Below are 17215 nucleotides of genomic sequence, written 5' to 3' on the forward strand. Positions count from 1 at the left end.
TTTTTAGTTTTTTGAGATAGGATTTCTCTGTGTAGTTTTGGTGCCTGTCCTGGATCTCACTGTAGACCAGGCTGACCTCGAACTCACAAGATCCGCCTGCCTCTGCCTCCCAAATGCTGAGATTAAAGGCGTGAGCCATCACCGCCTGGCATAATTTTCTGTTACTAATGTTTATATCTATATGTATTAATCTAGTATTGTTTATTCCTCTTTTTAGGCTTTGTTTTGTTTTTTCACCTAAAAGAATTAATGTTTATATTATTTTTTGTGTATAATCATTTTCTTAAAGAAAATTGCTGGGTTGACAGTTATGCATACTTTTAAAAATGAAAGAAAATGTTTATTTATTTAGAAACAGGATTTCACAGTATAGTGATTGGCTTGAAATTCAGTATCGCAGGATGGTCTTGAACTCGCTGTATTCCTTTTGCCTCAGCTTCCTGAGTACTGGGGTTATGGACTGAGCTACCTGCCTGGCTTTGACATCTGCACTTCTAATTATACATGCTATAGTCTCAGCAGTCAGAAGGCTGAGGAAGGAGAATCAGGAGTTTAAGGCCAGCCTAAATTATCTAATAAGATCCTGTTAGTTAATTTAAAAACAACAACAACAACAAAAAAAACCACAACAAAACAAAAAACTATAATTGTTTTAGAAGAGGCTGAAAATGAATTTCTTTCTTTTAGTCTCTCTTTCAGTTGCCTGAATTCCGAAGACTTGTTCTCAGCTATAGTCTACCACAGAACATACTTGAAAACTGTCGAAGTCACACTGTAAGTTGGCTCTGAGGCAGATTCTATGTTGCTGGACTGAATGTGCTGACTGTGATAGACTTTGGCTTGTGCTGATACTCATGTCATTGTTAAGTCTCTCTTCCCTCCTTTGTGTAAGGATAAGGGTTTAGGAAGGTGACCAGTTAGTAGGAATACAATTAGGAAAACAGTCCCAACAGCAGTGAGGTACTGTGCTGATCTTAGTGCTGTGCTGTGTCCTGGGGACACTCAGAACCTCTGTTCCAGATGCTACCCTCTCTTCCGCCATTGGCTGCTGAGGTAAAGGGATACAGAGCAGAGGCCTGGCCCTTCTTAGAGACTTCAGTGTGCTCTGATTGCATTCCTCTTACCACCTTGCTGTAGTGCATTCTCTTAAGGTGGTGGACAGCTCAAATATCAGAGTATTCTGTCTGCTCCACAGCATGTCCCCTGGCTTCTTCCTCTTTGCTCTAGAGTAACACCTTGCTGTCCTTATCTGGCCCCTCTTTGTTAGTCTAACTGACCTAGAGCTTGGTAAATGTGAATTAGAGAGTGGTTATTGATAACTGTTCTCTTTATTTGTTCAAACTTTCCAAATGAGATCTTATAAGGTGACTGTGTTTTCTATAGGAAAAGAGAAATATCATGTTTATGCAAGAGCTTCAGTATTTGTTTGCTCTGTTGTTGGGATCAAATCGAAAATTTGTAGATCCTTCTGCAGCCCTGGATCTGCTGAAGGGAGCCTTCCGGTCATCAGAGGAGCAGCAGGTACTTGGTAGTTTTGTTCTCTTGTTTTATTTCAAGCCTGAGTATTTGAAGTCACCCTTTGCTAATGTGATACTGCTGTTTTCATTATTATTGTGTGACAGGCTCTGAACAAATCTAGGCAGGATGCTGCAAGTACCTCATTTGCCCTTTATTTTACTCTCAGAAAATGTGCTGAGAGAGAGTGAGTGCATGCTGTGTGTCCGTGGGCATGAGTGAGAGGTAACACGGGGTTCTGGCAGTCCATGGCATGAATGAGAATTACACAGGATACTGGCACTGCCGAAGGAGGAAGAAATGGTGGGAGAAAGAGTAGCAGCCTAGCTGGGCTTGATGGGTCATGCCTGAATCCCAGTCCACGGGTGTCAGAGGCAGGAGGAGATTACTGCACTTTGGCAGCTAACTTGGCCTACACAGTGAGCTCTAAGCCATCTAAGGCTACTTAGAAAGATATCTCCAATAACCAGGGGGATTAAAAAAAAAACAAACCAGAGTTAACAGAGGCTGTTGAAGCAGGAAGAAATTTGAAAAGTAATTCAGTGAACCATAGCAAAGGATAATTGAGAAAAGTCAAGTCCTTTGTCTGATGGCCCAGGTAGAAATCTTAATTTGGTTTGGATTTTGAGACAAATCTCAGTATTGAACCCAGGTGGACTTTGAACTCCTGATCCTCCATCAAGTCTCAGCCTTCTGAATATGGAATTACAGGCTTGCAACATCACTCTGGGATAGAAATCCTTTTTCAAACCACCTAAAGCTGAATTCTGCAGCTTTTCTGAGCAATCTTCTCCTTTAGTCATGGAATCTTTACTTTCTCCACCTGCCACTAAACTCCAAGCTGTTGCACTGGCCTCTTTCTGCATATAGTGTTAACCTGCTCTCCAGTTAATGGCCACGTAGTGAACCAGCGTTCTCAAGACAGTGTGTAAAGCTGCCTTTCTCCATCAGTTTTCATAGCATTCTAGAGGACTCTCGTCTGCTCTTTGGGTCTTTTTAAAAAATACCTAATAGGAGATGGTGTTTATTTTTCTGTCACACACAGATGTGGCCAGCCCTACAGAGTTCCACTTCCTTCTTGACCTAGCTTAGTCAGATCTCACTAATGCCCTGCAGTTTGTCTCTAGTCACTGGGCTCCCCTGTTCCTGTGTCTTATGCAAGTTTGGCCCCTAAAAAGGAAATTATGTCATAGGAGTAGAATCTTTATTGTGGGCTTAAGGGCAAACCTTCGTTTCCCTGAGTACAGTATTGCATCTAACTTACTGCAATTTGTGCCTCTCTTATAGCAAGATGTGAGTGAATTCACACACAAGCTCCTGGATTGGCTGGAGGATGCGTTCCAGCTAGCTGTTAATGTTAAGTGAGTGTTGAGGGTTTGTCTGCACATCCTTCCGACTCACATTGACCACTGAGAATTATGGTGGGGGAAAGTCACTCTTCTCAAGTAGAAATTGCTGGTGTTTTCCAAACCTCTTGGTGGCCACTGAGCTATTCCTCATTGTGTAGTCCTGTTTTGGCTTTCCCTCCAGTGATCTAGATTGTCCCCTTAACCTGCAGCCTTTTCTTCCTTTCTCGTGAAAGATCCCCAACTAACTGAGTGGTTATAAGATGTGATTAAAAGCAGGTAAATGAGTCCTAGATGTGGATGTGGTGTATGATATGGAACCATTAGATTTAATGTCACTCACCTGTGGCATCTCCTTAGTATTCACGGAGAATTGGGGTCATTCACCCCAGACAGGGCCACAAGGACATGTATCATTCTGATGTGGCTGCCAAGAACCTGCTTTTGAAAATAGTTTGAAGTCTGAGGTTGGAGAATAAAAGTATCATGAAATAGTTTGCAGCTGGGAACTTGCAGAGTCACTACAATGTAAGATAGGCTTTAGGAAAAGAAAATTTGCATCCTAATTCTATTGTACAACTCTGGGGAGTCCATTCCTTACTACTCAGCTATTATCTACCTTATATATACATATCATCAGGCATGGGTGTCTATCTCAAATGTCTATAAACATTTGTATAGATACATTTGTCACCATGTGTGACTCCCTAACATCCTAAAGACGAATACTTTGAAGGTCAGGGTTCACACATTGCATTTCCAGCACAGTGCCAGGCATCTTCTTGTCAGTTAGTGTCTACACTGAACTAAGTAAGCCCTTGCTTCCTTAGCTGCCATGTGGCAGCCTGTGGTTAATGAAAGTAGACTACTGTTGTTTCTGAATACACTTGGGTTTTGTGAACATGTATTTATTCAGCTGACACAGAATTGTCTCTCTCTCCCAGCAATCCCAGGAATAAATCTGAAAATCCCATGGTGCAGCTGTTCTATGGTACTTTCCTGACAGAAGGGGTTCGAGAAGGTAAAGTCTGTCCTGTGGGTTGGTTCTTATCTGTGACTGGTCCTTACTGCTGTGTCCTTTCAGGGAGACAGGATAGATCTGAAAGTCCCGCAAACCCTGGCCTGAACAGTGGCTCTGCTTTTCTCTATGTGACTATGGACACACAGTCTGGAGCTCCAGCATCCTTAGTCTCATCTGTGCAGTGGACACAGTCTTTGTCCTAGAACTGTCATGTTAAATTGTGTGACATCTGTGTTGATGGCAGTGATGCTACTTAATTTCTTCTGTTGCTTTTCCTGATGGAACATCTAATCTCAGATTTTATGGAGTCAAACTGCCAGAAATGCTTGTCTGCACTGAATATTTAGGTAAACTGTTGGCTGGGCACATAACTTTTATTTATTTGTTTGTTTATTTACTTATTTGGTTTTTCGAGACAGGGTTTCTCTGTGTAGTTTTGGTGCCTGTCCTGGCTCCTGCTCTGTAGACCAGGCTGGCCTCGAACTCACAGAGATCCACCTGGCTCTGCCTCCGGAGTACTGGGATTAAAGGAGTGCGCCACCATTGCCTGGCAACTTTTATTTTATTTATTTCTTTATTTGTTATTTATTTATTTATTTTTTAGTTGCAGGATTTTGACTATGTACAAATTGAATGGTATCAAAATCTCTGAATTCAGCAGCTTGTGAACCCACAGCCAACCATTCCCTGCATAACCTCTGTCTGCTCTTCTCCCTCATTTTTATTCATTTTTGATGTTTGGTGTTTTGATGTGGTTTGTTAAGAGTGTGTGAGGTGTTTTGTTGCTGTTGTTTTTATTTCTTGAGACAAGATCTCATACATAATGTAGGCTAGCCTAAAATTTACGTGCACCCTAGGGTGAGACTTCAGATCCACACCAGTCCTCCTGCATCAGCCTCCCATGGGATTCCCGGCCTGCACCACCACTGAGGCTTAGTTTTTAAATGTATTGTTTGTGTTTATTTTTGTTACTGGGACTTGAACCCAGAATTTATGCTGCATTCTTACTGCTACACCGACGGCCCCTGATAATATTAGAAACATAACCCAGTACTGCCATATATTAGCATTACTCTATTGCTGTGATAAAAATACCATGACCATGGAAACTTACAGAAGAAAATGTTTTGGCCTATGGTTCTGGAGGGTTAGAATCCATAATAGTGGGGACAACATGGCAGCAGGAAGCTAAGAGATTACACCTTTTTTTTTTTTTTTTTTTTTTTTTTGGTTTTTCGAGACAGGGTTTCTCTGTGTAGCTTTGCGCCTTTCCTGGAACTCACTTGGTAGTCCAGGCTGGCCTCGAACTCACAGAGATCCGCCTGGCTCTGCCTCCCGAGTGCTGGGATTAAAGGCTTGCGCCACCACCGCCCGGCTGAGATTACACCTTTAACTGCAAGGCTGAAGCAGCCAAAGCAGCTGGAAGCAGGGAAAAAACTGTGACCTCTTAAAGCCAACCTCCAGTGACGTACTTCTAACAAGGCTATCTCCTCGGCCTCCCCAAACAGCACTACTAACTAGAGTCCAAGTGTTCAAATGCCTGAACCTGTTGGAGACATTTCTCATTTAAACTACATTCTACTCCCTGGCTCCTAGAGGTTCATGGCCATATCATAATGCAAAATGTATTTAGTCTGACTTCAAAGTCTTCTATAGTCTTTCACAGTCTTCAACACTATTTAAAAGTCCATAGTCTCTTCTGAGACTCAAGACAGTCTCTTAATTGTAACCCCTTATAAAATCAAAGGACAAATTACATACTTTCAACATATAATGGCACTGAATACTCATTCTCATACCAAAAGGGAGGAATGGGGGCATAGTGAGGAAATACTGGATCAAAACAAGACCAAAACCCATCAGGACAAATGCCAAATCCTGTAGCTCAATGTCTGGTGTCTGAGACTTCAGCTTTAAAGGGCTTAATGTCTTTCAAGTCAGCACCACATGTACAACAGCTATCGCCAAGTTCGGCTTTCAGATTGGGATGGATCCTTGCCTCCTTGAATCACCTTAGCAGAGCTTTCGTTCTTTTTGCTTTCTGGGAGCTCTCTGTTACAAGTTGGAAGCTTGCTGGGCAAGGTCTTGCCCTGAAGAAGCCCTTCTCTTTGTCCTAGCACAGAGCAGGCATCTCCTTAAAGGCATTGATCTCCTAACAATTACAGCCTTTCTTCCAGCATGTACCTTGACTGTAATTCTCCAAACTAAACATTTTGTATTCTTTCTGCCCCACTTTTTTTTTTCACAGTAGACCTGTGCAAGCATTAACAATAATAAGCATGCCATAAATTCAGCATTATGCAGTCTTGAAATTTTTTTCTGCCAAAGAAATCAGTTCATTACGCTTTAATTTTGCCTTGGGCAAGTTCCTAGGACAAGGGCAGAAGGCAGCCTAGATTCTTGCCAAAATATCACAGGACTGGCCTCTGGGTGCTGTTCGTCCTGGCTTCCCTCTGAAACCTCTAGAGCCAAGCCTCCATAGTCCTCATTACTCTTAGTACTATAGTACTAAGCTCTGCCTGTAACATTCAACACTTTTTAGTTCAGAGTTCCAGAGTCTTCCACATTCCTTCCCAAAACAGCATGGTCAGGTTCTTATAGCAATAAGCCAACAAGATAGCAACTTTCTGGTACCAAGTTCTGCATTAGTTACTTCTCTGTTGTGATAAAATTACATGACCAAAGCAAATTATGAAGTTTAATTTTGACTACTGTTCCAGAAGGATAAGTGTCCATCATGGTGGGAAGGCTTGGCAGCAGTCAGCAGCAGGGTGGCAGGAACAGGAAGCTGAGATAATATTTTTAACTGCAGGCTTGAAGCAGAGAAAGCAAACTGGGAGTAAGATGAGGCTATGAACTCCATAAGGCCACCTTGGATGATGTGCTTCCTCCATCAAGTCCTAAACCTACAATAAACAGTGCACAAACTGGGGAGGAAGTTCAGATTCCTGAGCCTGTAAGGGACAGTCCTCATTAAATCTCCACATTCGAGTTCTCCAAAAGTGAGCATTTTAAATGTCAAATATCTAGTTATTACTCAAATTCTCAATTTATATACATAATTTTAAAATGTCCTTGTCGGGCTGGAGAGATGGCTATGTGCACAGGCTGCTCTTCCAGAGATCCTGAGTTCAATTCCCAGCAACCACATGGTGGCTCACAACCATCTATAATGAGATCTGGTGCCCTCTTCTGGCATAGAGGCATATATGCAGGCAAAACATTATACATAATAAATAAATAAATCTTTAATTTAAAAAAAAAAAAAGCCCTTAGCTAGGGTTACTATTGCTGTGAAAAAAAAACACCATGACCAAAAGCAAAAAGTTGGAGAGGAAAGGGTTTATTTTGCTTTACACTTCTACATTGGCAGTCTGTTACTGAAGAAAGTCAGGACAGGGCTGGAACTTGGAGGCAAGAGTTGATGCAGAAGCCAAGGAGGGATGCTGCTTACTGTCTTGCTCCTCATGGCTTGCTCAGCCTGATTGCTTGCTTGCTTTTTTTGGATATATTTATTTGGGGGCTGGAGAGATGGCTCAACTGTTAAGAGCACTGACGGTTCTTCTAGAGGACCCAGGTTCAATTCCCAGAACCCACTTGGCAGCTTATACCTGTCTGTAACTCCAGTTTCAGGGGACTCAACACCCATGGCAAACACCAATGCACATAAAAATATCTTTAAAAAAAAGATTTGTTTATTTTTATGTATATGGTGCTCTATCTGCATGTACACCTCCTTGCAGAAGAGGGCATCAGATCCCATTATAGATGTCTGTGAGCCATCATGTAGTTGCTGAGAATTGAACTCAGGACCTCTGGAAGAGCTGCCAGTACTCTTTACTGCTGAGCCATCTCTCAAGCCCCTGCCTGTTTTCTTATAGAACCCAGGACCACCAGTGTAAGGATGGCACCATCTGAAATGCACTGGGCCTCTCTCCCTCATCAGTCACTAAGAAAATTTTCTACAACAGGATCTTATGGAGGCATTTTCTCAATTGAGTTTCCCTCCTTTCTGATATCTCTAGCTTGTGTCAAGTTTTCATAAAACTAACCAACACAGTCATATTTTTTGTGAGACTACCCCCATTTGAGGAAGATGCCCCAAGTCAACTTGATAACACATGTGCCTGCATGGGTTAGTAAATCCACCCCCCCACACACACATACTCCCATTCCCCCACACAAAGGAGCAAGGGCTGACCTGGAACTCTCATCTTAACCTCTGAGTCTGTTCTAATCGATACTGAAATTCCCTCCCTTTGGGAATGCAACCCAGGACTGGCCATATTGAGTCAGTGGTGTCCACTCAGCTACATCCTCATCCTCCAAGTGTGATTCATGTATGACTGGTTGGCAAGTGTCATTTCAGTATATGTGGGCTCCATTTAAACCCTTTTTTAATTTATGCATTTTATGTATATGGCTACTTTGTATGTGCATCTGCACACCAGAAGATGGCATCAGACAGTTGTGAGCTGCCATGTGGGTGCTGGGAATTGAACTCAGGACCTTCAGATCAGTAAGTGCTCCTTACCACTGAACCATCTCTTCAGCCCCATCCTTTTTTTTTTTTTTTTTTTTTACTTGAAATATTTTGTGTTAGTGTTTCTTTGAGGCAGAGACTTATTATGTAGTTCAGGATGTCCTTGAAGCCTCAATACTCAGCCTTTCAAATTCCAGGATTGCAGGTGTGTACCGCTATGTCCATATTGAAACACATTTTTTAAAGAAACATTTGTTTGTAATAACCCCAGAGCTCCCCCAGTCTGAAATTTACTGTTTACACTTCTAGCTTACATACTTCACATTTGACGTAGGCCTCTCTGCCCCTCTTGTAAAGTGGTTGAATCTTCTACAGTCTTATTCCAGCCCAGCTAAGACTCTCTTGATGAAGGCCTTTGATTGGGAGGTGTGTGTGCATTGGGTGGCTTTACTTTTTGCAGAATTAGTGGTTGCTCATTGTTCATGCCTGGGTCCATTGGGTCGTTGGTGGTTACCACTCTGGCTTAAGTGTATTTCTAACCAGTTCTCAGGAGACTACTGAATTCTAGAAGGTGCTGTCTTAGTGGAGCCAGAGAAGTAGACTTTAAGTGGTGTAGTGACACTTTAACACCCACCTTCTTTGCCTAGGAAAGCCATTTTGTAACAACGAGACCTTCGGCCAGTATCCTCTCCAGGTAAACGGTTATCGCAACTTAGACGAATGTTTGGAAGGGGCCATGGTGGAAGGTGACATTGCGCTGCTTCCTTCCGATCATTCGGTGAAGTATGGACAAGAGGTAAGGTGTATATTTTTGCTTGTTCTGCCAGAGACAAAGCCACTTAAGTAGGATTGAACTTTTAGGCAAACAGGTTTGAAATACAAATTAGGTAACGTGAACAGAACTTGAATCTGTCTTTTCTCTTTCACCAGTTGATGTGAATCAGTGAGTCTTCATGTTTTGATAAAGATCTTTGCTGAAACTGAATTTAGGTTACTCATGTAAAGGTTTATGCTGCTTCTGATATTTCCAGTATGATCAAGTTTCTCTCTTTCTGTTGAAGCCTACCTGTACCTGAGTAGGGAGAACGCACTGCCTCCATATTTTTGGAGGGTAAAAGTGATTAACTCCTATGGTATGCCATTTAGAATATTTTCCCCATTATAGTATTTATTGTTCTCAGTTGTAAATTCTACCTTTGCTTTTACATTTTTAAAATTTAATTCATTTATTTATGTGGGGTTCTTGTTTTTTGATGGATTGGAAAGTGTGGTTAACACACAGATAATTAATATTTGTTAGGATAGTTAGTAATTAGTTCAGTTAGGCAGGAATTAGCGAACAGCGTTGTAGCATAATTGTCATTATTGCCTCGTTTGGTTTATTCCCCTCTCATACATTTTGAGGCAAAATTGTGGCTTGTGGAACTGTCCAACTCAAGATTTATGGTAGGAGAAATTGACTTGAACTAAAATAGGGTGCGTGACATGAGCTTGTGGAGGTGTGTTAGCTCTAGAAGGTGCTGGGATATGGAGAGCTTCCTCCTCAGCTTCTCCAGGAAAGAATGGATTCCTGGTGCTTCCTAGCAGGAGTCATACCATGTGGCCAGTTGATGCTTTCTCTCCTATTGTTTACTACTTACGCAGTATCCAAGGATGGGAAGTCTGTAAAAATAAAACCCTAGCAGAAGTCATTATGCCTTGTTTAGTTAGATTTAACCCAGAAGAGCCAAGCAAGGTGGTTCATGCTTGTATTCCACCACTTAAGAGACTGATTAATCAGGATTGTTGCAAGTTCAAGGCCAGCTTTGGCTGCTTAGTGAGTTCCAGAGTGCGACTGTCTCAAGAAGCAAAGAAGGAAGATAAAAGATTCAGGTGTGAGGTAGTCAGTCTATTCACCTGGTACCATCAGGGTCCCTGAAGGGAGCACCACTGAACCCTTGGTAAAGGAATGTTTAAAACCACCCTCGGAACCTCTGGCATGTGAGTGAACTGAGCGAACTTCCTCTGCTGGTGCAGCTTTTCCTGAGCTGTGGTCAGTGTGTTAAAATGGGTTCTTTTCATTCTATGAAGCCAGTCGTTTGCTACTCTGGAACTCTGGGTACCATTGTAGGTTCACTTGACTGGCTTTCTTCTCAGAACTCTGTACTGGAAGACATTATTTTCCTCAGAAACACGGGGAATTACAACTTCCTGAGACTATTATAAATTTCCCTTTTATACATAAACAGGATTTAAACAGTAGTTAGCTGTGAAGAAATAGTACATGATATATTTATAGTATTTGTCTTTTTAGATGATTATTGGCTGCAATTATCTAATTATATGCTTTTGGGATTGTAGTTTCTAGTTCTTTGGTTAGGCTGTTAATGTTGAATGGCTGGTGTTTATGGAGTGATTTGTGTTGGTGCTTGGTTAGTTCTTCTGTTCCTCAGTGGTTATTTCTAAGGATGATGGTTGAATGCAATACTGGTGACTAGGTAGTAAATTTGGAGGCTGAGGAATGTTTAACCTTACTCGCCAAATATGATTCTAAGTATTTAAGGTTAGTATGTGAGATAAAATGCTGTATATTAATTTGACTTAAATATAAATTCCATATCAAAAAAAGTTTGGTGAAGAATATTTCCTGAAATTAATTTTTTTTTCTCCATGTTTCTACCTTGGATATAGCGTTGGTTTACCAAACTACCTCCAGTGTTGACCTTTGAACTCTCAAGATTTGAGTTTAACCAATCTCTTGGGCAGCCAGAGAAAATTCATAATAAGCTGGAATTTCCTCAGATTATTTATATGGATAGGTGAGTCTTGGTTCGATTGACTTTGTGATGTACAGTGCAACAGTAGAAATGACTCTATTTGTGTATGGAGATCACCTGGACATCAGGATAATGTGCACAGTTCGATTCTGTGAATCCAGGTTTGAGTTTTATATTTCTGAGAATCTCCTAGAATAATGTGATTGAGTAGCTAGGCATAAGTCTGGGTTCAAAACATTTATCTTATTTCCATGGATGCTGTAAACCAATAGCGTAAAGAATGCAAAACACGGGCTGGAGAGATGGCTCAGAGGTTAAGAGCACTGTCTGCTCTTCCAGAGGTCCTGAGTTCAATTCCCAGCACCCACATGGTGGCTCACAACCATCTGGAATGAGATCTGGTGCCCTCTTCTGGTGTGTAGGCATACATGCAGGCAAAACTCTGTATACATAATAAATAAAAAAAAGAATGCAAAACAGGTGCTAGTTTATATTATCAAGGTAAAACTGTATATAGACAAACCCATAGGACTATCAACTAAATTTTGTTTGGTTTTGTTTTTTGAGACAGGGTCTCTATAGCTCTGACTGTCCTGGAACTCGCTCTATAAACCAAGCTGGCCTTGAACTCACAGAGATTAAATGCTTACACCACCACCTCCCGGCTCAACTAAGTTTCTAGTTATACTTAGGTTTCTGTTTCATCCAAATGGGGAACAAAATTTCCTTTAGCTTTGACATAAAAAAGAAGGCTGTCATTCTCCAGCCACCATGTGGAAAATGGATTTTCTGAAGCTTTTCTAATGAGGACCCACTTGTGTTGAGAGAGAGAGAGAGAGAGAGAGAGAGAGAGAGAGAGAGAGAGAGCGCCCAATATTATCCACGAAGCAAATTGATCTCAGATCTCATTCTCATACCCCCTGAAACTTTAGGCATTTTTTGTTGGTTTAGCGCGAAAGAGAATCTGCATACTGTCAGTGGCTTCAGCTTCAAAACTGATTTGGCTTTTTGGCTCCTTGCATTTCCATAGAAATTTTACTGACTTGCTAGATCAGGGATTCTCATTTGGTTGGATAGTACTTCACGTGTAAGTCAGTGACGTCTTAATGCTGTAGAGCCCTTCTGTATGTATGATTAAGTTCATCATTAAATAAATCATGCCTTTGATATTAGGAGTTTTTGAAACTGTACTCTCTGTTCTCTTTGAGCAGATAGAAATAAAGTTGGTTGTATTGATCACTCAATGGACACTGTATCTTCTGGCTGTGCTAAAGCTCACTGATCTGCTGTGGTCTTGTGGAGAACAGCTCCGCTTCCTGTGCTGTCTCTGTCCCTTTGTTTCTTTGTCTTACCACACCACATCAGCTTCCCCTTCAGTCCAGCGTTCAGTAACAGTGATGAGAGGGTGGGCAGCCTCGCCTCATTGCTCAGAGGGGTTGGAGACCAGTGTGAGCTGTGAGATTCTGTCTCAGGTCAAAAACCAAAGTAAAAACAATATATACTATTGGTTATTCTGTGACTGCCTGTTTGAGGAAGTCTTCTTCACTGAGAATTGTCATTAATATTTGCTAATATTTCTATCCATGGGTTATCATTTGCTTAGGTACATGTACAAGAGCAAAGAGCTTATTCGAAATAAGAGAGAGAGTGTTCGAAAGTTGAAGGAGGAAATACAGGTTCTGCAACAAAAATTGGAAAGGTGAGTCCGTGGGTAGTTTTATGCTTAGAAACATAAAGCAAATAAGAGTAAGATCAGAGATTGTGTTTATATTTAAAGTTCAGAGCTAATAACTAGTGTTTCATGAAATAGCCAAGACCTTCATTTTAAGTGTAAAGGAGTCTTCAAGGCCAGCTAATAAGATCTGTGGGTAGGTGGTACCGAGGACTTCAGGGACTCAGGCATACCATAAATGAAGGGAACCCCATCTTTGCAATGTCTGGCGTTTTGATCTTCTCTGCTCCTCCTGCTCTCTGACTAAACAGACTTGAGAGGCAGTGCTCTCCATATTCCAGTCACTTGTCCTTTTTGTTTTTTTGGAGACAGAGTCTAAACTCAAAGAGAGTGACTTTGAACTTTTGATTCTCCTGCCTCTACCTCCCCAGGCTTGGGATGGCAATGGCCACTGTGCCTGGTCATTTCACTTGTGAAAATGGGCTTGGGAAGTGTTGAGATGGTGTGGTGCTGACTGAGTACATGTGCTAAAGCTTCTGATGTGTGCTGAGTTCTTCTGGAGGACTCTGCTTTCTTTGTTTTGCAAAATCATCCAGATCTCCTTGGGCAAGGTCAGCCTGATTTCTTCTCTTTTTTTTTTTCTCAATAAGCAACCTTTATTGATTCTTTGCAGATTTCCCATCATGTATCCCAATCCCACTTATCTCAGTTGATCTCTTCCTAGTCTAGGTAGATCCATTGGTCTAACATTTACAAAGGAAATCCACACACTGTTGGTGGCTTCCCCTCCCGCTTCGTCTATTAGCAGTCTCCCTCCTACCGCCATCCCATCTGACCCACCACGCTGCTGGGTCATTAATTTCTCCAAGGTGCACAAGTTCCACCCAGATCCAAGATTAACACTTAACATTATTTACTCTGGGTGGGATGTGGGGTGAGAGAATGAGAGAAAAAGAATGAACATGTGCCAGATGACAGCTTGCAGAATCGATTCTCTCCTTCCACTGTTGTGTGGATTCTGGACCTCAAACGTAGGTCACCAGGCTTGCAAGACAAGTGCCTTTTTCTGCTGAGCCATGTCACTGGCCCAGTTATCATTAGAGAACTTAAACCAAGAATCCGTGAGACGATGGGAGTATTTTCCTTAGTGTAATATTACTTTCGATTTTTTTTAAAGATTTATTTTTAATTGTGTGTGTCTCTGTGTGATTATGTGCACCTGTGAGTGCTGGTACCTGTGGAGGCCAAAAGAGAACCTCAGCTCTGGAGGTAGAGTTACAGACTGTGAGCCTACTCACACTGCTGGGAGTGTAATTGGGTCCTCTGTAAGAACAGTATGTTCTTTAACTACTCAGCCCCTACTCTGGCTTGAAAATCAAAAGGTTTTGCGTTTTGGATAACTTAAAATTTTTTGGTTTTACATTTATTTACTTACTTATTTTGTGTGTACGTGTGTGAGCACATGTAGAGGTCAGAGGACACTTCTGGAGGTGATTCTCCTTCTGCCATGTGGATCCTAGAGACCAAACTCAGAGTATCAGGCTTGGCAGCAAGCAGCTTTCTCCACTAAGCCATCTCACTGGCCAAAGTTTAACTTTCTGGATAGGATTTTAAGACTAAGGAGGGAGAAATGATTCAGCAATCAAGAGCATTTACTGCTCTTTCAGAGGACCTGGCTTTGATTCCTAGCACCCATGGAGCAGCTCACAACTACCTATGGCTTCACTTCCAAAGAATCTGATCCCCTCTCTGACCTCTAGAGGTTCCCACACACAAACATGCAGGCAAAACACTCCTACACATGCAATAAATGAATAGATTTTTTTTTAACTTACACAGACATACTTGTATGTTTGTATGTGATACACTGCAAGGAAAATATCCAAGAACTTATAAATATACTGTGAGATGCAGAACTGAGGTGGAGTAGGTAACTTTCATGGTTTTTTATATAATTTGTATTTGAATTTTCTTAACACACCCATACATCACTTTCAGTGTATAAGTCTAAAAATAATTCAAGGCTTTGTAACCAGTAATCTCTATATTTCGGAGGCCAAGGCAAAAGAATTGAATGAGTTTGAGGCTGATCTGGCCAGCCTGGATGGACTGCAGCATAAACTTGACCTCAGAAAACCAAAAAGGTGGGGTGTGATAGTGCATGGGTATGGTCCCAGGATTTAGGAAGTAGAGACAGTAGGATCAAGAGGTCTAGGCCAACTTTGATTGCAAGTGACCTTGTCTCAGAAAACAAACGACACGTTTACTTTTTCTCGTCTCAAATAGCTGTAGTAGGATATTGCAAGTATGGTTTCTTCTATACAGAATAGGCAGACAATACTTCTGAAATCACCTTTGCTGTGTTGTGTTTTGTTTTTCCCTGTGCTGAGACTTGAGTGCCTGTGCACAGTAGGCAGATGCTCTGCTCCTGGACTACATCCCATCCTATCTCTTGCTCTGATCTGAGTTGTCAAAACAGGTGCTACCTTGTATGCAGTAGTTGGCTCTAAGAGCTGGAACTCAGAAGTGATTGCCACAAATACACACAAGTTTCTTAGAGGAAAAACTTCTCTGGGGTTTCATATAAGTATTCTATTAAAAAGTATGTTAGGTGGAAGCTGGTGCCTTATTTCCTGTGCCAGGTTATCAGTTCTGCTCTATGAAGTGTGGATTGACAGAGTCTGATAAGCTTGTAATGGAAGAGCACGTCAAAGTGCGGGCTAGGGATTGAACAGCTAGCTAAAGCTCTTCCACCCTGGCTGGCATCTGTCACTTCTCCATTAGTGACTTCGAGGGGACACATAGTTGGTACCAAGCCTCTGCCTCGCCTAGAGCAGCCTTTGCTGTCCGCCTCTGTCATTTGTCTGGCTGAGTTGCAGTGCCCTTTAGTTTCTACTCATATTTTCATTTTCCTCTTTGTTGTTGTTGTTAGTTTGAGTTTTTGAGACAACATATCACTACATAAGCCTAAACTTGCTATGTAGACCAGGCTGGTATTAAAATCATGACGATTTGCCTGCCTCTGCCTCTCAAGTGCTGGTGGAATTACAGATGTATGCTACCATACCCTGCTCATTTAACTAACACTGTCATTGTGGTTGTTGAGATAGGGTCTGCTGTATCCCAGGGTGTCCTCAGATAGTATGTAGCTGAGGAGGACCTTGATTTCCTCTCCTCCTGCCTGCACCTCCTGAGTGCTGGATTTAGTGTTAGCTCTCCTGGTCTGTGTAGCGCTGTGAAGCAAACTAGGGTTTCATGCATGCAAGGCAGGCAGTCTCCCCACAGCCGTAGCCCTAGTATGTTTTTGTGATGTCGCTTTGGCTACAGAACTAGATGGTTTTCTTAATCCCATGTGTGAGTGCGTTTCTTTTTGCGGTGTTTAGGGAGAAGAGTGGTGAAACGCCTGTTTTCTTTTGTAAGATGGAAGTCCAGAGCAGTGGAGTTACCTGTGGGAGCCGGTTAGGTTGACTGTCCTGCCTTTAGATTCTACTGTAGTGAACTGTAGACTGCATTGAACCACATCTTCATAGTGAGTTGAAAGTGATGTGCTACTAGTGACAATATGAGGTGTTGTTAAAATAGTTTGTTTAGAGGCTGGAGAGAAGGCTTAGGGGTCAACAGTATGTGCTGTGCTTGCAAAAGACCAGAGTTCAGTTCCTGGCACTCGTGTCCTTGTGACTTACAACCACCTGTTACTCAAGATCCAGGGAATCCAATGCCCTCTTCTGGACTCTGAGCACCTGTGTGCACACATGCACACACGCAAACAAACACACGCGCACACCAGTGTAATTAAAAATAAAACCTTAAGGAGCTGGAGAGATGGCTCAGCAGTTAAGAGCACTTGCTGTTCTTGTGAAGGATCCAGGTTCAGTTCCCTGGATCCACATAGCAGCTCATAATAGCTCATAACTCCCATTTCTAGGGGGTCCTACACCTTTTTATGGCCACCTAGGGCACCAGACATTCATGTGTACAGGCATTAATGCAAGCAGAATACCCACACACATATCTTTCAGTCACATATTTGAGAATATTATTTACTCTTCCTGGAGAAATCATAAATTATTTATGCCTGGCCTATGCTGTCAAACACATTCATGAATAATAAGAGTATGTGAGACTCTACAAAAGGAAGATTGGCCAGTTTTCCTAGGCTCTGGCCTTCTTTAATGTCTAATTTCGATTTCTGGATTTCTCTCACTCTCAGTTATGAAGCAGTTTGTCCAAAAAGGCCAAAGAAAATAGTCCTGAGTACTAACCACCAGATGCTTTTTCAGTTGTAGTGTGGAACATGTCTTTTCCTTTAAGAAAGAACTAGGTTTATGAGCACAGCCTGACTGGGGCTGACAGCAGAACAGAGCAGGGGCTGTCTGAAATGGTCCCATGTGGTATGAGGCGTCAGACTTCTAGCAGTTTTTA

At 41.9% G+C, this 17215-nt stretch overlaps 1 protein-coding gene across 5 annotated transcripts in view; it reads left to right on the forward strand.

The window, feature by feature from the left end:
- Positions 1 to 17215, forward strand: part of Usp28 (ubiquitin specific peptidase 28) — a 60864-nt gene that overhangs the window by 26176 nt on the left and 17473 nt on the right. For 4 of the 5 annotated variants that reach the window (XM_052759826.1, XM_052759846.1, XM_052759856.1 and 1 more), the window contains 7 exons: positions 688 to 774; positions 1384 to 1521; positions 2803 to 2876; positions 3806 to 3882; positions 9013 to 9161; positions 11036 to 11163; positions 12725 to 12820. In XM_052759826.1, coding sequence (XP_052615786.1) covers positions 688 to 774; positions 1384 to 1521; positions 2803 to 2876; positions 3806 to 3882; positions 9013 to 9161; positions 11036 to 11163; positions 12725 to 12820 — 749 coding nt within the window. Of the gene's footprint in view, positions 1 to 687; positions 775 to 1383; positions 1522 to 2802; positions 2877 to 3805; positions 3883 to 9012; positions 9162 to 9227; positions 9499 to 11035; positions 11164 to 12724; positions 12821 to 17215 lie in introns of those variants that run through there. The other variant, XM_052759865.1, reaches the window with a different exon arrangement.

Source organism: Peromyscus californicus, unplaced genomic scaffold (genome assembly GCF_007827085.1).
Source record: "Peromyscus californicus insignis strain IS unplaced genomic scaffold, ASM782708v3 Scaffold_11__1_contigs__length_118956290, whole genome shotgun sequence".
Taxonomy (NCBI): domain Eukaryota; kingdom Metazoa; phylum Chordata; class Mammalia; order Rodentia; family Cricetidae; genus Peromyscus; species Peromyscus californicus.